This window comes from Lipomyces tetrasporus (assembly GCF_029532465.1).
Source record: "Lipomyces tetrasporus strain NRRL Y-64009 chromosome Unknown POJ06scaffold_8, whole genome shotgun sequence".
NCBI classification, from domain to species: Eukaryota; Fungi; Ascomycota; class Lipomycetes; order Lipomycetales; family Lipomycetaceae; genus Lipomyces; species Lipomyces tetrasporus.
In genome coordinates, this window is record NW_026611603.1 from 640029 (window position 1) to 658567 (window position 18539).

The window sequence follows — 18539 nt, forward strand, 5'->3', positions numbered from 1 at the left end:
CGACCAGAATAAGTGATGCCCCTGACCACCCTGAAAGAAAATATATAAACCCCAACCCAAACTATTTATGTGCCTTGAACGATTGACTAATTTCGTTAGTTCATTAGTTCACGATTCGAATATTTGAAATTTTGAACATGGCCGACAAGCTTGGTATTATTACTCAGAATTTACAAGAAGTTCTCAATGAGCAGATTATCAAACAGGCCATTGAGGTCGAGCAGCGACCTCTGAAAATTTACTGGGGTACAAATCCGATACAAATTGCAGTTATTATTTCTTAATCGGTTTATACTGACATATGCTAGGTACTGCGCCCACTGGTCGTCCGCACTGCGGATACTTCGTCCCTATGACAAAGATCGCACATTTCCTTCAGGCTGGCTGCCATGTCAAGATCCTTCTCGCAGACTTGCATGCCTTCCTCGACAATATGAAGGCACCGCTCGAACTCGTTGCCTACAGAGTCAAGTATTACGAACGGATACTCAAGTCAATGCTCACCTCTATCGGTGTTCCAATTGACAAGCTCACGTTCGTCGTCGGTTCTACCTACCAGCTCTCAGAAAAGTACACCATGGATATCTTCCGCATGTCGTCCCTCGTCACCCAAAACGACGCCAAGCGCGCTGGTGCCGATGTCGTCAAGCAGGTCGAAAGTCCGCTGCTCTCGGGCCTGATCTACCCACTCATGCAGGCACTCGACGAACAACACCTGGACGTTGACGCCCAATTCGGCGGTGTTGACCAGCGCAAGATTTTCGTTTTGGCCGAAGAATACCTCCCATCGCTCGGCTACAAGAAGCGTGCGCATCTTATGAACCCGATGGTACCTGGTCTCACTCAGGGCGGTAAGATGTCCTCGTCCGACCCCAATTCCAAGCTCGATCTCCTCGACGACGCCAAGACTATCAAGAAGAAAATCGCGGGCGCGTTCTGTGCGGCCGGTGTCGTCGATGGCAATGGTCTGATTGCATTCGTCGAGTACGTGCTTCTACCTGTCTCCAAATTGAGTGTTACCAACGTCGGCGACGAGAAGGTGATGATCGAGAAGGAGGCGAAGTTTTTTATCGATCGGTCGGAGAAGTGGGGCGGTCCAATTGAGTACTCGACCATTGAACAGTTGAAGGAAGATTTCGCGTCAGACAAGGTGAGTATTGCCGTCGTTGTGTCGTTTGGCAGGACGCTAACATCACTACTAATTTAGCTCTCGCCCCAGGATTTGAAGCAGGGTGTTACCGATGCTCTCAACAAGCTCCTCGATCCTATACGCGAGGAGTTCAATAACGATCCCTCATTCAAGGAACTAGAAGCCAAGGCCTACCCAGCACCTGTTGTCGCAAAGCCAGCAAAGAAGAAAGAGAAGGTTCTGGGCTCGAAGTACCTTGAGGCTATGGAAGCAAAGAAGAAAAGAGAGGCTGAGAAGGCTACCGCTGATGGTCCTGTTGACGAAGTTGCAGTGAAGATCGACGAGACGAAAATTACAGAGTAGCTTATGTTAAACAATTATATGACTAATAGATCGTTCTAATAGGCTACGTGGATTTTGCACGAACGACGTATAACAATATTATATATAATCATAAGCCTACCGGAGTACAACCAATCCAATCCCATAAATGCTCTGTATATCAAAACAATCAATCGTAAGTCAATCCTATTGTACACAACATAAAAACGTGAAACGACAACAAATAACAATAACAATGCCGATATTATGCCATGCTTATTCCAAGGATACTGCCGTAACAATGATCACATTCCTTCCCATCCGCCATTATCCACTGTACTTTCAATTCGTCTCGCGATCTGGCTAGCCATTCCATTCTGAAGCCAAATATTGCGAATCAAGTTCTCATATCGTTTCTGACTTAAGTACAGAGGACGTCCGCGCCTGTTATATCAAATGTGTTAGCATTGTTCAAGTCATCAGGACTCGTTGGGGACGCACTTTAAATGGGGATCAACTTCACCATGAACGTCCAGATACGGCGCAACAACAAAGCTTCCTTGACCGTCTTTCAAAAACAAGATTGTGCATTTCTTAATGAGCAAGAAAATGCCTATGTATCCCGCGCATCTATGACAATCAGTGTAAGATTTCTACTCCGGCAACGTCGAAATTGTAGGAAAGCAACTCACGAATTCATGTGTTGATTACATTCACCGTTGCCCCTCTCATCAACGCAGCAGTAATTCTGGCAGCAAACGAGGTCTCCGCAGAACAAGCACACACCAGGATCCTCTGGACTCTTACCGCACTTCTTGCATTTCATCTTACCGACCTCTTGAAAGAATGAGTGCAATCGTCTTGGTAGTCTGAGCAAATGCAACACTCCAGGATATTCCAATGTAATATTACTGGTTTGCAAACTCTTCGGACGACGAACAGTAAATTCTAAGTGTCGACACCAACGGGTGATGACCTCCAACATCATCTTGTTCTGTTCAAATTGCGTATCGCCACAAAACGCAGAAAACATTTCGTCGACGGATGGTAATTTCAGCAGCGTCAACAGACGGGACGTCTCATCGTCAGTTTCAATATCAAGAAGAGCATCACCGTTGTAACCAAGAGGGCCAGAAACATAGGTGAGGATTGCACACTTCCGGAGGAAAGGCAGGACAAACCTCTTAACCATTGCGTAAATAGTCTTTCCAGGTACAATCCTGAAGACGTCGGCATACGACTCGTGGAAGTGTCCACTTTCCTGAAGAATCATATTCATGAAATCTCGCATCTGGAAGAGTAATTCATCGGATACCTCAGCTTCTTCAGCCAGAGTTTGTATCTGTGGAATGCCAAGCCAGGCCGGTGTCCTATATATTTGATCTCCAAGAAGATAGAGGACTTTGACAACTTGAGCAACGTAGCATAACATCATCACATGATGGAACTCGACGTCCATTGCTATGACCATGCATACAGATGCCTCAGCCAAGAACTCAAAAATATCTTCCATTAAAAGTGGTAGCACGATATTGGGACAGGAGACTGCGTCTTTGTCATACATGCACTCCTGGCCAAAAAATAACTTCCCGATCTGCTGATGATGTACCTTGCTGTACGGAATAGACACACCCATCAGTTTATCAACGTTGTCCATAACACTGAAAGAACCAAAAGTCAATGCCGTGGCACGTAGGGTTCGAAGTAAAGCCAATGTCCGTTGTGAGACCTGATCCAGAATAGACATGCCTATCTCTGCACCGCTCTCTGTTCGATTTGCACCACGAAGAGCTATTTCCGCGGACGAGATCGTTGAAGCATAGAGTTTGATCAACCGCTGAAATGGCGACAAGTCCTGATTGAGCCTTGTTGTACCCTGCGAGCGCACCAGAGCCGAAAGTACTTTAGCGTTGCTCACATATACATTCTTGATAGCGTCCATCTCTGCACTTAGACTTCGTCGTTCTTCAAACTGCTGGCTCATCGTACCAAATAGCCTCGGCATGTGCATCCAGCTTACGTCTGAACCAAAAGTGAACTTTCGCAGGTAGAATGGCAATAATGTGGATTCGGCAGAACCCCGGATACGTCCCCGAACCAGGTCGTTAAATAGATAGATGCCATCGACACAGTCACCACTCGTCTTCATCTGAGTAATGACATTCCATACATCATCGACGATCCAGTCCGAAAACGGAACAGATGTCGTCAATTCGGCATCCAGTGCCTTCTCCACCCCTTTGAAAATAATGGGCAAGAACGAGTTGTTGAGAGACTTGCAAAGTGGACACAAGAATTCCCCTTTCTTCGTGTTCTCAGGTGGGTTTCGCGTGATATGCTGTCGGTGGCGGCTTTGGATTGCCTCCTTGTACTCCTCATAGCATGAAAGATGCATGATATGACCGCAACTCACCGTAACTGGTTCCTTATTCACAGACTCATGTGGGAAGCCACTTCCAATCAAATCGTCCTCATCGGACGACCCGGGGTCGTCCGCAGAAGACGATGAGTTCAACTCGATCCATGGGCGATCCAAATCACGCTCTCCAGATAATGCATCAACCATCCACTCCGATGACTGAAATGGAGTCTGTCGGAACAGTGTAGACTCGGTCAGTAAACCAATTGTACCGTAGATCTCAGCCTCAGTGGTTGGCTTCCGGCATAAGATGCATGTTCCAGACGGAAATTTCCAAGTTTCTGTTTCCTCGTCGTCGAGCATTTCTTCATCTTCCTCCATATCGTCCTCGTCGTCGAATGTTCCCTTATGCTTTTCGGCGAACTTTTGTTGTTGGTTCTGAAATTCCGCCATAATCTTCGCTTGCCGTTCCTTCGCCAGACGTTTCTTACGCTCAGCAGGTGTCTCTGCTTCTTCCTCCATTGTCAAACCATTGCTCTCCTCAACTTCCTCCATGGCGCCGCTAACATTCTTAATGCCGTTCTCATACGCTTCAGGCTCCTTCTCCTTGATCAAGTGCAAAATACGATCGACGAGAGGCCTGTTCGCCTCGAACTTTGCATTGTCTCGAATAAAACAGAGCACTTCCAAAATGGTATGGTACTGCCCATCAGTAGGACCAACTTTCGTCGCCTCGATATAGCACGCGTTATAACAGAAGGTTGGTAATTTTCTATCCTTGTCCGGCACGCAAACTTTGTCTTCAACTATGGCCACATGGCACAAATGGAGAGTCAGATTGAGCAGAGACTCTGGTAACGAGGTTGTCGGCGAGAGTCTCTGGAACGCAACATTGCAAAGCGTGACGTAAATAAATTGCGCAAACTCCGGTGTCCCAACTATCCAACCCAATCGCGTAAACGGGCCAGTCGTGATTTGCTCCAAATGTGGCTCGATTACTACCTTCTCTACTGGATGTCCAGTTGAGCTGCTTATGACCTTTTTCACCGCGGTTTCGGCCGCATCCCACTGAGTGGCAGTGTAATGGAAAAAGTACGGGTCCATTTCACTATAATACTTCTCTTTCAATTCATACGTCCCAAAATCGCTCAATCCTTCGGGCGCCTTATATTTGGTGATCTCTCGCAGAATCGCTTCAAACTTCTCGTCATTTGAAAGATATTCTGGCATCTTTCTCGCTAAGTCAGAAAACGCCATCGGTCCGAAGCACAAAACTTGGATGATCTCGCGCTTAATAAGCGCCTCATTTGTTCGTTCGTAGTCGTTGCCCAGTAGACGCTTACGTTCCGATAGGAGCACAATCATTTCATGAACGAACTCCTCCATGATGTACAGCAGTTTACCTTCTTCGAAGGTGGGATGCTCGACTGCGCCACGGAGCCAATGCACGAGACTCCAACGCTCAATGATGGTCAACATCACACGCGACGGATTGCACGTCGCCATCATGACCTGCACACCGAAAATATCACGTGCATACCCGCTATCTCGCATGGACATATCCCGATAATGAATTTCGTGAGTCCGAAGAGTGTAACCGTTCCGCACCCATAGTCCGACCCGAATTTGGGCGACCAATACGAGCGTGCGCAGGGAATAATCGAGCATGAGCATTAACATGTCTTCTGGGCCGTAAATAATAGATCGCCCTGGAGCCGGTGGATCAAGAAGAGAGAACGACAGAAGAGATTTCAGCTGCTCTGCGGACTCTACGCGTCCAAACTCAACCAACCAAGTAAGAAACCCGTGTAATGGATGATGCATACTGAGAACATAGAACTCAACCGGGAACTGCACAATAGGATATGATGTATTGCTAAAATCTCCACTAGTTAGAGCGTGGAAATGAGGCTCGTCCATAACTTCGCAATTCGGAAACCGGTCACGCATGAAACCAAGTGACCACGCTGTCAGCATTCTAGCTACAGCTCTGATGGACTTGCGAGTCGTGGCTTGTGGCCCTTCCCAGCATGCTTTTGCCACCAGCCGCGAAAGTTTCACAATAGGCGCTAGGACCTGGAAAAATGAGACCCATTCTGTGGATTCATATTCGACGTGCTCGTTGATTTGTCGTATGAATGGCGCACAGCCTTCGAAGAGAACAAATATGTCGGCGACCTGGCTAATCCGGTTATCATCGCATGAAATACGCTGTTTAACGACATTTCTAGTGATGATATGGTCTATATCGACAAACACTTGCTGAATACGACGATTCTTGAGAGTTCGTCTGTCTGACGGAATCGACGCCGTGAGATCAACGGAGCTAGGTGGACCAACCCTGCCCTTAGTCAAGTACGTGTACAATATGGCCACAAATGACGAAAAGTGCTTCTTAACAATTTCAGTCGCAATCGTTGGACACGTGAACAACTGGGTGGACAGAAGCATCATGGAACAGTCCGGCTCGCGGTCAGCCAACATATAATATTCCACTAGTTCCGGATATAGCTCAGCAAAGTGCATGCCCATGGTTGATTTGTAGTCCAAGTTTGATATCATCGTCGACATAAGCAGATCCCTGGTTGCATACCGCGCATTCTTCCAAAAACGAAGATCGAACATCATTAGATAATCTAACCGCAGTCGTCTAAAATCTGCATCCTTCGGTTTTGAAGAAGTGGAGGCTGAGAAAAATGGACTCGACGTCACGTTCTCAGCATCAGAGGATTCCAGCCAATACTGGGGAGCGGATATATTCTGTGCCGAGCTAGAGCCTTCTGCACTATCAGCTAGCGGATGGTCGTCAGGACCATGAATTTCTGCGATTCCTTCGACCGCGCCAATTGGTCCAGACGGAATACTCAGGTCATCATCAGGATCATCAAAATGACCGGATAGCTGATAGAGCGGTTGCTTCACTCTAGTAGCAGTCGACCCAACCCGCCACGGTTGACACAGTGATTCGCAAATAAGGTCCCTGAGCACAAAGTGGTGTCCAACTAACGGCGACGTCGCAATATCCGTTAGCCATTCAAGCATGGTCCCACACATGTCTTCTCGAAATGTATCTCGTGTCGACCGAATGCTGACAGCGAGTTGTATTCGGTCAATGATTTCACGAGCAGCGATCAGATCTTTGACATTGCTAGACGTACTGACAATTTTGCGGCCAATCGCGTCGACCTCTTCTGAGATGAATTTGCCGTACTCCTCCCTTCTCCTTGTCGCACGCATAACTATATGAATAACGTCGGTAAATGAATGTTTCTCATCATTCCACAACACTAATGCGAATTGTCCGTTGCCTTTATCCCCTTCTCCTGGTTTGCCACCATAAATATTCGGGTCTAAGGCGAATGATTCGAAGTCTTTCCGAATCAACTCCTCGTCTTTGCAATCTTGATAACTTTGAGGCGAACAAGAAAATACGTCGAGAATGTAATCCAGTGTTCGAGCAAGCGTGCCACGAATACTCTCAATTAAATTATCTGGTAGCGGCTTCGGCGGCGCTTGTGTAGTCGAAAAGTATTTGCAATTGACATCTCGCAACCAGGCTTCTGGGTCGCCACAATCGCAGACGCCACCACCATCCTTTTGTGAGATTGACACTGTGACTGCATGGCCGATATGGTCAGATGCATTAAAGCAGCGCCAGCACAGGACGCAGGTATCGTCTAAGCCGCATTCTCTGGCCACTCGTTAGCGATCTTGATGCATGCAACACCAGTACGACTAATATCTCACGTACTTGCACTTATACGTCGGTTCACCCTTTTGAAACTGATGCATGCACGGTCGCCCAGGATGTGACGGATCACTCTCACCAGTTGTCATCTTCCATTCTTCAGTAATGGCAGGTGGCCCGTGGGGGAAGAAGAACGACAAATATTTGCCATTTGCAGATATAGAGTTGAACAAGATCCGTAAAAGCGATCGCTTAGTCTCATCTGTATACGAGAAATCGTGGCGTGCAGGCATTTCACGCAAGTAGCGACATAGCGCCTTGTCGTCGTACATTTTGATGATCGATGGAGAGTGGAGATGTTGAGGCTCGAGCCAACGATCTAATGCAAATGTTAATTGTAAACTATTCCGACAGTCATAGAGTACTTGTGGCAAATCTTATTGGCCGCCTTATTCTTCATATACACGAACCTAGAGAATCTGCAGATTGGGATCTGCTGTGGTCACCGAAAGAGCTTATTGTGTTTCAGTCCACGAAGTCAAGTCAGATTCTAGTCTTCTGTCTTCAATAGTATTAGAAATATACGTCTAGTAGTACTAATGCAGAATGCTAGCGTTGGGTTGATTACCCTTACTCTTGCTGCGTCGCCAAGTACCTCTGTACCTCAAAAGTATTATTAATACATACCGTGGTAGCGACTAAGCTGCCGCGAAGGTCTCAAACTATTCACAACTATGCGCCACAATCTTTAAACGTCTGGCAAGTATAATCTATTATGAATGGCAAAGCGTAACAGTTCTACTTTACTCAGATAGTGCTGCGGTTAAGATTTGCCAGGCTGCTCGTTTGCGATATTTCAAAGCAGAATTCTAGTCCGCGTGTGTAGGGTGTGGATCTGTCGTCATTGCTTAGGGTCGGAAGTCGCGCTCGCCGATGGTGGTCACCACTCGGCTAAACTTAGTTTGTAAGAGAAGCGAATTTGTCGCTTACAGCCACCATAGGGTCTCGTGTCTGTCATGTGAGAACTCCGCGCATCCAGGGCATGATATTTAACATAGGAAAAGGAGAGCCTTCGCGATTTGTTCACGCCATCGAATATTAATCTAATGTAACAGAGGCACCAAGGGCAATTATGACTTATGAGCGATAGCTTGGAAGTGGCAGGTTACGGGAATCACGTTTAGAGCAACTCAATACGAGACGGTTGGGATTGAGCAGTACGTGTAAACCACTACACAGATAAATTTTCTATAACATTCATACATATCGTCTAGGCAATACTTGACTGGCCATGAATCAACGGCGGTAACATATACACAACAACTGCAAAATATCGCAGGACAATCTAATCTAATCATACACTTCCACATGGATTGACCGAATGACTCGGACATCTTTATAGCCAGAATATGCACATAAATTGCTCAAAATTACATTATAATTGCAACAAATGGTGCGCCAATAGAAATGCTCTATGGAAAAAGAACTGTGTTGTAGACTCACATTGTGGCAATTTTATCTGTTCCAATGCCGCATTTTGGCCCTCAGTTCTTCAATATGACTCTTGCACCGTCTTTGCCTAACACTCCAGGCTCCGCAGGTCGTGGACTTGATGGCCGGCTTTTCTTTTTCGACAAGAATCCGGTCAGCGACGGCACTTTAAGTACTGAATCGTCGTCGTCGTCAAGAGCTCGAGGCAGCTGCTGGCGCTGATTGTGATAAACAGCACTCTGCATGTGATGAGTTGCATCGGCCTCGGGCTGCGGATACGTGGATGCATGACGCTGATGGCCTCGCTGGTGATGATGATGACCATATGCTGACGATGCTAGCGGTTGCGGTAGGTGCTTTGGGTACTTGAATTCGTAGTGCTGAGGTATGTTTGAGGGCTTCACAATTCTCAGTTCCGGGAATCCATTCGACGAAGACGTATCCGACGACGCCAGAGAAGGAGAAGACACACTGGACGCCGTCGAATCTGACAATTCGGAGGATGACGAATTCGAGGATGACGTCGGAGATCTCGGCTGCGCCTGTTTCAGCTCTTCGACCTTCGGAGTGCTAGCTGTAGTTGGAGGAGATGAACTAGGTGGAGACGCAGGTTTTGAGTTGCTAGCAACAGTCTGGGCGATAGAGAAATCAAATACTTCGAACATATTCTCAATCATTTTATGCAATTCTGCCTCACGCGACTTCGCGGCACTGATGTCGCCCTTTACCTCTCTCCGCTTTTTGTTTCGTCCTCCACGTGCCTCAAGCGGCGTATCTTCCAAGAGCAACTCCTCAAGTTCATACGTTGCGTCGAAATTGGTTCGATCCTTCGCCGGAACAAAGACGGGAGCGTATTCCTTGGCTTCAAGTCCTTCGCGAGTATATATCTCAAAAAACGGCTCTTCAAAGAAGTCCTTCATGCCCGTGGCACCCAGTCTGGTGGTCGGGGAATGCTTTAGAAGGCCCTTCATTGCCTGCTGCGCATCGTACGATACAGCTGGAGATGTGTTATAATACTTTGGCGACGCTAGTCGTATCTGCGAAATTAGTTCGTCTTGTCCAACAGCCGGAAATGGACGTCGCGCGTATATGCATTCGTACAAGACAACACCTAACGACCACCAGTCCAGCTCCGTGCCATAGCCTTCCTCAGAATAAACTTCTGGGGCGAGGTACGCCAATGTTCCAGACTTCCCATGGAGCATGTAATTGGCTGCGTCTCCTTCTAGGCAGGCTAGGTGACTTCCTGGTTCATCGTCTCTAGCATCACATTGATGTCGTCTTCGAGGCATCTGTGTTGCGACGTTAAAATCGGCAAGAGAAACATGACCGTCCGCATCGAGTAATATATTCTCCGGCTTAATATCCCGGTGGACTATGTCGCGGGCATGGATATAATGAAGCGCGCAAGCAAGCTCAGCAGTCCAGAAGCGAACAGCAGATTCTGTGAACGTACGACGACTGAGATGGAAGCGCAGGTCACCTCCGGTCATGAGGTCGACAACGATGTACAAGTAGTCAAAGTCTTGAAACGAGTAGCGAAGGTTGCAGATGAAGGGATGCCGTAGCCTTTCGAGGATGCGACGTTCACGGATGATATTTCGGACGCTTTCGGCCTTGACGACTGGATAATGATTAGAATATCCCATATGACATGACGACGCGCGGCATATTGATACACGTACTCTGATCTTTGGGGATGTACTTTAGTGCGTATTCTGCTTTTGTGGCCTTGTGCTGTACTATCCTGACCTTTCCAAAAGCACCTCGCCCAACGATTCCCATCAATCGAAACTGCTGAAGCGATACTGCGAATACCAAGAATCATGTTAGCAATTCCACGCCCCTGTCGCTGTACCGCAGAGAGAACCGGAATGGTACTAACACTCATGACCATTCGCGACCTCCTTTGTTGCTGAATTGCCCATGTTATATGCTGATGATAAGGATGCAAATGCCGGTACCGCTGCTGATGCGACTTCCGAAATGCAAAGATGAGATTGACTCAGTAATGAACGACAGGTGATTTGTCGCGTGCGGAAGTGGAATATGTACAAAGCCCCGGCAGTGAGTGAATAGTTCGTAATGATGAGTCTGAACGACTGAGAAGACAAACGGCAAATGGAGCAGAGCAAGCTACATATAGAGCCTTCGCGGTGATTCGGGCGGTGAGGAACCTGCAGTCACAGACCACCGGCAAGCAATCTCGCGTGGTTCCGCACAGGTACAGGCGAGACATGCTAGCGGTACGACTCCTTGCTGATGGACCAAAAGTCCAAACCTTAGCGACGTGCCAGGGATTTGGCCACGGGACATTTGTCCTCCGAGAAACAAGGCTGAGCGTCAGTTTTAAGCGCTCAAGGATACAAACGGAATGCCCCACGTTGTACAATGCAGGCTCGAGGTGTGGTGCATTATTAGATTGTTACAATTGCAGGGGTGCTGGTGACCACTAAGGAACAAGTGCTATTTCTCAGTACCCGCTCCCATTTTACTGGTTGATGAGATGAGGTTCTGAAGGCCCACAACGACCCAAGGGGCGAGCGCGGTTAGTGTTGTGGCTCTCCTCCTACCCACATGCGAGTACGAGATGTGTTTTCGTCATATTATGCTGTCCAATAATATAAATGACAAACTTGACTGGGATTTGCCGTAGATGGGTAGAGATACAAAGTATCCAAGGTGCCGAAACATTACGAGCGAGCAACCTCATCGCCGATAGAGTAGCACCGAGATGAGGCTGTGCGCTAGGCTTGAAGCGGTCTAGCGTTTACACGTGCGCCGCCACGCATGCCACGCGCAACGCTCGAGCCATGTTGTCCAAACCTTACCGCAGGATTGGCTGCGGCGCATTGTATCGTTGAGTATTGGTGGATGACAGATATTCATTGCCGGTCTATAATCCCATATATCCGCGCACGCAAATGATGGATGGTGCCTGGCCACGTACTCTTGTCATTGCCGCTAACCACTTAGCACACTACCAGAGCCTGTTGTCATCAAATTTGGCAATGCCGAATCCTGCACGCGCATGTTTGAGCGGTTAAGGTTCCAACTAGCCACTCGATACGTGCTTACGTCGTAGCACACTTGCACCTCCGAAACAGTCCCGCCGTCGCCACTGACAGTGACGTACACGAGCCTGCTGTTTCTTATTGAATTTAGCTGTTCGATGCATGACAGCTGACGCACTTTAAGGCAATTTGCTTCGGTATGTTCAGCTAGGTACATCTCATCTTGTCTTGTTGGTGCGAGTAGCGCCAGGTATATGGTTGGACACGATACGATATCGTCGGGTTTTTCCCATATCGATTATCGTGTCGCGTGCCAGAAAATTTTGGCGACATTATCCCTATTTTATCGCCCACTTGCTAACCGTCAAACGTATTAATCGCTATTAAGAGCTGGCACTCACACGACTATCCGAACTGAGGAGACTGAGCAAACATGACCAGCTTCGCTCACATTTGCGGCATCTTATATGAAACGATGTAGTGGACACGCTTATTCTACTCCGAACACTATACTTGACGTTGGAATTTTGGTCTGCGCAGAACTGACGCTAGTCCACTCCAGTAAGTCTAGCGCCGGCGCCTCATCGATGTGACGTATGTATTTCAGCGATCTTCTAGCCAATCCGATTAGCTCGTCATAGGAATGCGGGGTTTAGAATAGCTGACATCAATGTCTTGACACAGACTACGTAGGCCGTAGGCCATGGCTGTCCATCACCGCCTAATCGCCTTGCACCTCCAACGAATCACAGAACGCGAAGACACGTCGTAGCAGTCCGTTAGTTCCCGTCTCGTGAGATACATTTCGAATTCCAGAGACCGGTGCCTGGATACTCGAGTGCAGCAGTTGTCATCGCTCGAGAGGCAACAGACAGAAATTTGAAGTTCGAATCCTCATGAATCCCGATCTAAGTAATAATCCAGCTCATCAGAATGCATGTCTCGCTGACATGTATGAGTTCGCGTGACGTACAACGGAGAACAACTCACTACAAGTCAGGGTGGGACTATAGAATCATACGAGCCTGTCCTCGTGTTAATAGACGTCGCCAAAAATGTTGTACAATATAGCGAGGCATACAACAGTCACAGAATCAAATAATCGACGACGACGTCTGCCGAGACCCCCTAGCATCAAGTGTACCTTAGTTTCTCACCTGAGTTGGCAATGCCCGCAACGCAGGCCTGAACCCTGTCGAAAGGTGGCAGGCGTGCTTGCCAGCACCAGCATGCATGTCTTAGTCGCCTATAAATTATGTGTAACATCGTCCCTTACTTTCCGTTCAAGTAAAGCAAAGCAAATATTTGTATTAGATATCTACTGTAGCGCGTAACATTGTCAATCAAATAAGCACAAAAAATGTGGCCTGGCTTATAACAACAGCTCATAAAACGAATACAAACACATGCGCCTAACAATGCATGCAATAATCGACGATACTACCTAAATCGTAACACCGACCAACAAACTCATACTGCGACAAGCCGCAGCGGTTAATCCCATTCTTGATACCGGTCACCAAAATGAACAAATGCGACAGCCGCATACCGATTCGACACCGCCGTGATCCCTAGATGCCACTGAGGAGAGTCGACTGGGCCAAAATTGCCGACCAGCGTGCACCACTCTGTAATGTCGAACTCCGGCATCTTTCGCACATATAGATATATATATATATACAATAACACTGACAGAAACCAATCATCGGATAAATCCATCATTGCTGCGATAGATACCTTAGAAACTCAAGAAACCCAACTGCAAAACTCCCCATCCGTACGCCATATCCGTTGCTGCTGCTCAGGCCACCTCCACTCGTATGCCGATGCTATATGCAAGGGAGTCAGACTTCCATCTGCCCGGCTGGCTCGTCGTCGGACTCATACGAACCAACTGAGCTCATTTCTTCGTCGTCTGAAGATTCGTCATTGTCGTTCTCCATTGCTTCAGCGCTAGCATACTTGTTCACATAGTCTATCTCACGTCAGGTCGAGTATGTACGTACACGGTTCCAAGGGAACTCACCCTTAACCTTGTTCTCATACGCCTTGGGTTCACGCATAAGTAAAGCCGCAGCCTCGCCGTTCAATGGGTCCGTAGGATTGGGATAGCGTAAAAGCTGAGGCAAAAAGACTTCAAAGATGTTGATCATGTCTATAAATCTTTAGCACACCAGTACAAAGATGGCGGTCGAGCTCAACTTACCAAACATTGGGCTCCATGTCTGATTGATGACATCCAGGCAAACCGATCCACTCCTATACCAGGTAAACAACTCCTATCCACCATAGCACGAATACATCCACTTGCACGTACAGCTCGTCAATGTTGGGATGGAAAATTCGGTTCATAAAACCGATCGATGGCGACTTGTAGGGGTACTGATCCGGTAACTCGACGTGGACTTTCCACATGCCGCTCTGAAAAGGCGCTATATGGACATTAACGTCACAAAATACCAGAATTTGCATCGAATAAACGTTCTCATACTTTCCTCTGGGCCCTTAAACCGGACATAAAACTCCTGCCTGAAGCGACAAATCCAAGGTCAGTGATACTCCCGAATTCAACCCCAGCATACTTCACCAGTAATCGAAAATATCTATCGCATACATGCTTCCATTTACAAGCGTGACTTCATAGTCGCTCATAAGCCTATTCAACAAGTTAGCAACAGACATACCGAGTACCAATATCCATCGGGGACATCCGCGCCGTCAGATAACCCCCGAACGTTACTTACAGTTTCATGACATCAGTTTCAATACGACGCTTAGGAGAACTATGAACCCGTCAGCACCTTTTATCCAAGTAGGCATTTTTGAAGTAGTAAGTCACTGGTGAACTTGGACTGGCGCCAAGTCTGGCAATCCGTAGTTGCGTGACCTTCATTCGTCAGTTATTTTGAGACGTACCTCATAGTTGCTGTGTCTATTTTGTAAAGTTTCTGCAAATACAAAAGGCTCCGTTCAAAGGCGTTGCCAAAGTCAAGTATATTCTGAAGGAATGAATTTGCTGAGAAGGCGCATGTAAAGCTGTCGCGAAGCGGAGGCGCTGAGCAGCTGTCGGGGCGTTAATCAGCTACGTCGGAAAAGGTTAAGGCTCTCTCGGTTGGACTTCACTGGCAACGCCGGCCCGAGTCCGACTCGGCCCACTGTTGGGGTTTGCAAGCATTAATTCGTTGCATTTACCGCACTAAACACTTGAAACCGTAGCGTTTATGGATTATCGCGCTGGCACATCTAGGGTTCGGGTTTGCAAAGAGCTGGGTGGTTGATTAGCCTCATCACCCCCGCACTGCCAGGATAGTAAGTTACTTGTAATCTGCATCTCTACTTAAAATTATCAGCAGTAACTATCGTAAACACGATCAGGGGAGACAGAATAGAATCTACAATTCTCGTTCATGACACGATTCCAATAATTGATACGTATATAAAAGTATCCTGTCCAACAATGCAAACCTGCACCACAATTCAATGCCTGGTCTAAATGCCACTACTCTTTGCCTTCGTCGCTATATCCAATTCCTCGGCCAATTCCTCCAGCTTCTTTACATCATCCTCATTGCGCATGGAATACGTATGTTCTTCCGCTGGAAACGATCCTTGCCTAACCTCACGCACGTATTCGGCGACCGCAGCGGTGTTCGTTTCAAAAGCATTCGTATACTTCTTGACAAACTTTGGCGTAAACTTATCAAAGCTGCCCAGCATATCTAGCTGCACCAGAACCTGACCAGAGCATTGATTACCAGCACCAATCCCAATCGTTGGGATTGTGAGTGCTTGTGTGACGACCTTTGCGACGGGCGCCGGTATCGCTTCGAGTACAATTGCAAAGCACCCAGCATCTTGTAGCGCTTGCGCTGAATGCAGTAATTTTCGTGCCCCAGTGAACGTCCTACCTTGCACTTTGAATCCACCTAATGACGCGCTGCGCTGCGGAGTAAGTCCTATATGACCGAGTACTGGAATTCCCGCGGTTGTGATCTTCTTAATCGTGTCTGCCATTTCAACGCCTCCTTCCAATTTGACTCCTTCTACATTACCCTCTCGTACAAGGCGTATTGAGTTCTCGAGGGCTTGTTCTGGTGATATTTCGTAAGTGCCGAAAGGAAGATCCGCAACCAGAAATGGTGTCTTGCAGCCACGGGCTACCGCACGGCTGTGAGACAGCATTTCCTTCATACCGTTAGAACCTATCGATATAGCGTTACAATCTGCCTACCTCCATTGTGACATGATTAGTATTCTTTAGCCGTGTGTTAGCAGCGCCTTCTTTTTCTGTTGTCCGGTAGAACTTACGTCGTAACCTAGCTCAACCATCGCTAGCGAGTCTCCGACGAGAGCGAGATCTATACCTGCTCGGTCCGCCACTATTCCAGATGGGAAGTCATGTGCTGTGAGTGCCTGCAAATCGTTAGCATTAGCAATACGTTGCAAAAGCATTAACGATGCAGCATACCGTTATTGGGATATTCTTTTTGTGTAGAGTCCGTATCGTGTTCAAGGTGACCTTCGACCTCCGATGCGATAACTCCTCGGTTATCGTATGACTACTATACCGAGCGGCCGCTATGGACGTGCTATTATTTCCAGAAATCATGCCAGGAAGAAACAATGACCTATTTGTGCGCGTTGCTGTACGCAGTAGGTGACACGACACGAGCAGACTACTTCCGCCGTTCATCCTCGCTATTACTGTCAATCGACCAAATAAGCCGAGATTTAAAGACCAATGTCAGTGTTGATGTCGGTGCCCTAGCAAATCACCTTCGGAAATATCAAGTGAACACGAAACGCGATGGGGATAGGGATGAAATTTATACTTGACCGCGCGTGCTCACTATTTCGATGTACTTTGTGTACTGAATTTATACTCGACCGCGCGTGCTCACTACTTCGATGTAGTTTGTATACTGCATGTGGATTCCTGACGAGCCGATGACGACGCACACAACTCTCCATTCAAGCCGCATATGAGCTTGAACAAAAGGTCCTCTATATTAGAGTTTAATTTATATCGTCGCGTTCAATTTCTGCGCTTTCTGTCCAAAACAGTGACAATCTATTAGGAAACGCGTTATAGCCTGCCACGTCTGCTGCTTTAGGGTTGACTGGGATATATTGATAAATGAATGAGTTTGAAATACATACGTCATTAGTATCGTCCCTGACGCCAGAATTGGCGTGGTCTAGATTTAGCCGTTATTATATTGATACCTTAGAGAATAATATAAGAGTTCTTGCGGGTAATGGCGGATCATTTACGCAACGACATAACCACACACAGAGTACATCTTGAGGTTAGATAGGTTTATCGAACCAGTCCATACGCAGAGAGTACATTCCGCAGTAGTTAGACCTTGTGCTGACGACCTGCGCAGTTACGATCTGAAAATGCCTTAGGCATCCGACCGCGACAGCGGTGTAATTTGAGACCCCTTCATGGGTGCGAGTGAATTATGCTCAGCGCCTGATATACCATACCATAAATATCTACAAAATAAAGACCATCTCATTGATTTTTTCATAGCTCCAGCATTTCCGCTCTCGCTTCTTCCATGACTTCGTTAATTGCGTCGATTAGTTGCTGCCGTCTTTACCTCACTTCATATTAGGATTATTCGCGGTATGCACATAACAGCTACTAGGCGTACCTTGTTGTGAAGTCTTCAATCTCAGCTTGATATGAGATTTCCGGTCTCTGCGCAGCTTGGACGCGGCTTGACAGAAGCTTTACTGTCTGTACCCAGCGGTGTTAGTGTTTCCTAACGCTAGTTGATACTTCAGAACACCACATACGACTTCCAGCTTTTCTTTCTCTAAATTTTGCACTTGTCTTATTATACTCGACAAATTTGTTAGACCGATTGAATTAAGCAACTGCTCCTGTGTCATAATGTCGCTTGATACATCTTGGAAACCTTCCTGCGATATTCGGATAACCTGCTGGATTTCTTCTACGGAGATACTACACTCCAGATGTCAATACCATACTAATAGACCTACCATTTGATGAAGTGTGAACGAATTGGACAGGCTGTACTTACATTCCATTGGCATGATCATTAATTGCACTAAAGTAGCCAATCAGTTAGCCACGTGTTGTTCCTAGGAACTATAGTCCGTTACCTCTCAAACTCATGATATATTTCTGTCCGTGTGGCTTGCGCAGATGTGAATGCCTAGAGATCGTTGGTCGAGATTTCACGACTAAATTAACTCAAGGAAACTACCTTCATGTACTCTAGAGCAGGATCGGGATTAGGCTCAATATCCATTGGATTATTACCTTGGTGGTCTCCGTTTTGTTGCATCATCGATTGTCAAGAGACATTGGGCTTGACTTGTCACCATAGCGACCAGCCATGAGTTTTGCGACTTGTGAATAGTGCGGCTCAGCGACGGAGATAGTTGTGTTGTGAAGCACGCCTATCTCATGTTGGGCCGATTCCGTCTCAAGTAGAATTATAGTTACGGCAACGAATATCGAATAGCGTGATATTCAATATTCTAGCCAACGGGAAGTGT

At 47.1% G+C, this 18539-nt stretch overlaps 6 protein-coding genes across 6 annotated transcripts; 1 reads left to right on the top strand and 5 right to left on the bottom strand.

Moving 5' to 3' along the window:
- Nucleotides 1–39: 39 nt before the first annotated feature.
- POJ06DRAFT_257862 (tRNA synthetases class I-domain-containing protein) lies at nt 40–1587 on the top strand. Its single transcript, XM_056188202.1, has 3 exons — nt 40–246; nt 309–1150; nt 1208–1587. Exons 1-3 carry the CDS (start codon nt 138–140, stop codon nt 1490–1492), a joined length of 1236 nt encoding a protein of 411 aa, XP_056042191.1. The 5' UTR covers nt 40–137; the 3' UTR covers nt 1493–1587.
- POJ06DRAFT_141146 (uncharacterized protein) lies at nt 1482–8145 on the bottom strand. The gene is made up of 6 exons (XM_056184515.1): nt 8126–8145; nt 7968–8059; nt 7561–7876; nt 2143–7500; nt 1952–2080; nt 1482–1894 (listed from the first exon to the last, which is right to left on the bottom strand). Exons 3-6 carry the CDS (start codon nt 7827–7829, stop codon nt 1756–1758), a joined length of 5895 nt encoding a protein of 1964 aa, XP_056042192.1. The 5' UTR covers nt 7830–7876; nt 7968–8059; nt 8126–8145; the 3' UTR covers nt 1482–1755.
- A 413-nt stretch (nt 8146–8558) lies between these two features.
- Nucleotides 8559–10916, bottom strand: POJ06DRAFT_302638 (kinase-like domain-containing protein; the record flags this gene model as incomplete). The annotated part of the gene is made up of 3 exons (XM_056190772.1): nt 8559–10612; nt 10674–10796; nt 10874–10916. The coding sequence occupies 3 exons, from the start codon at nt 10914–10916 to the stop codon at nt 9042–9044; spliced, it is 1737 nt and encodes a 578-aa protein (XP_056042193.1). The 3' UTR covers nt 8559–9041.
- Nucleotides 10917–13846: 2930 nt separating this feature from the next.
- POJ06DRAFT_282671 (ubiquitin-conjugating enzyme/RWD-like protein) lies at nt 13847–14923 on the bottom strand (the record flags this gene model as incomplete). The annotated part of the gene is made up of 8 exons (XM_056190051.1): nt 13847–13977; nt 14029–14157; nt 14209–14261; nt 14320–14434; nt 14494–14531; nt 14617–14658; nt 14747–14785; nt 14919–14923. 8 exons carry the CDS (start codon nt 14921–14923, stop codon nt 13847–13849), a joined length of 552 nt encoding a protein of 183 aa, XP_056042194.1.
- Nucleotides 14924–15272: 349 nt separating this feature from the next.
- Nucleotides 15273–16950, bottom strand: POJ06DRAFT_257884 (ketopantoate hydroxymethyltransferase-domain-containing protein). Its single transcript, XM_056188203.1, has 4 exons — nt 16471–16950; nt 16311–16415; nt 16234–16257; nt 15273–16187 (listed from the first exon to the last, which is right to left on the bottom strand). The coding sequence occupies exons 1-4, from the start codon at nt 16693–16695 to the stop codon at nt 15492–15494; spliced, it is 1050 nt and encodes a 349-aa protein (XP_056042195.1). The 5' UTR covers nt 16696–16950; the 3' UTR covers nt 15273–15491.
- A 635-nt stretch (nt 16951–17585) lies between these two features.
- On the bottom strand, nt 17586–18397 carry POJ06DRAFT_257895 (uncharacterized protein). Its single transcript, XM_056188204.1, has 5 exons — nt 18245–18397; nt 18141–18193; nt 18059–18085; nt 17811–17979; nt 17586–17751 (listed from the first exon to the last, which is right to left on the bottom strand). Exons 1-5 carry the CDS (start codon nt 18326–18328, stop codon nt 17656–17658), a joined length of 429 nt encoding a protein of 142 aa, XP_056042196.1. The 5' UTR covers nt 18329–18397; the 3' UTR covers nt 17586–17655.
- Between the last annotated feature and the right edge of the window lie 142 nt (nt 18398–18539).

Excerpts from the sequence above, each read along its gene's own strand:
- POJ06DRAFT_257884 (XM_056188203.1), bottom strand. The coding sequence starts at position 16,695 with ATGAACGGCGGAAGTAGTCTGCTCGTGTCGTGTCACCTACTGCGTACA. Across the intron at positions 16,416-16,470 it reads AAAAGAATATCCCAATAACG|GCACTCACAGCACATGACTT; the intron begins GTATGCTGCATC and ends AACGATTTGCAG. Across the intron at positions 16,188-16,233 it reads CTAATCATGTCACAATGGAG|GAAATGCTGTCTCACAGCCG; the intron begins GTAGGCAGATTG and ends AACGGTATGAAG.
- POJ06DRAFT_257895 (XM_056188204.1), bottom strand. The coding sequence starts at position 18,328 with ATGATGCAACAAAACGGAGACCACCAAGGTAATAATCCAATGGATATT. Across the intron at positions 18,086-18,140 it reads ATATATCATGAGTTTGAGAG|TGCAATTAATGATCATGCCA; the intron begins GTAACGGACTAT and ends TGGCTACTTTAG. Across the intron at positions 17,980-18,058 it reads AATGATCATGCCAATGGAAT|TATCTCCGTAGAAGAAATCC; the intron begins GTAAGTACAGCC and ends TCTGGAGTGTAG.
- POJ06DRAFT_257862 (XM_056188202.1), top strand. The coding sequence starts at position 138 with ATGGCCGACAAGCTTGGTATTATTACTCAGAATTTACAAGAAGTTCTC. Across the intron at positions 247-308 it reads ACCTCTGAAAATTTACTGGG|GTACTGCGCCCACTGGTCGT; the intron begins GTACAAATCCGA and ends GACATATGCTAG. Across the intron at positions 1,151-1,207 it reads AAGATTTCGCGTCAGACAAG|CTCTCGCCCCAGGATTTGAA; the intron begins GTGAGTATTGCC and ends CTACTAATTTAG.
- POJ06DRAFT_141146 (XM_056184515.1), bottom strand. The coding sequence starts at position 7,829 with ATGTACGACGACAAGGCGCTATGTCGCTACTTGCGTGAAATGCCTGCA. Across the intron at positions 7,501-7,560 it reads GAACCGACGTATAAGTGCAA|AGAATGCGGCTTAGACGATA; the intron begins GTACGTGAGATA and ends ACGAGTGGCCAG. Across the intron at positions 2,081-2,142 it reads TGTAATCAACACATGAATTC|ATGCGCGGGATACATAGGCA; the intron begins GTGAGTTGCTTT and ends TGATTGTCATAG.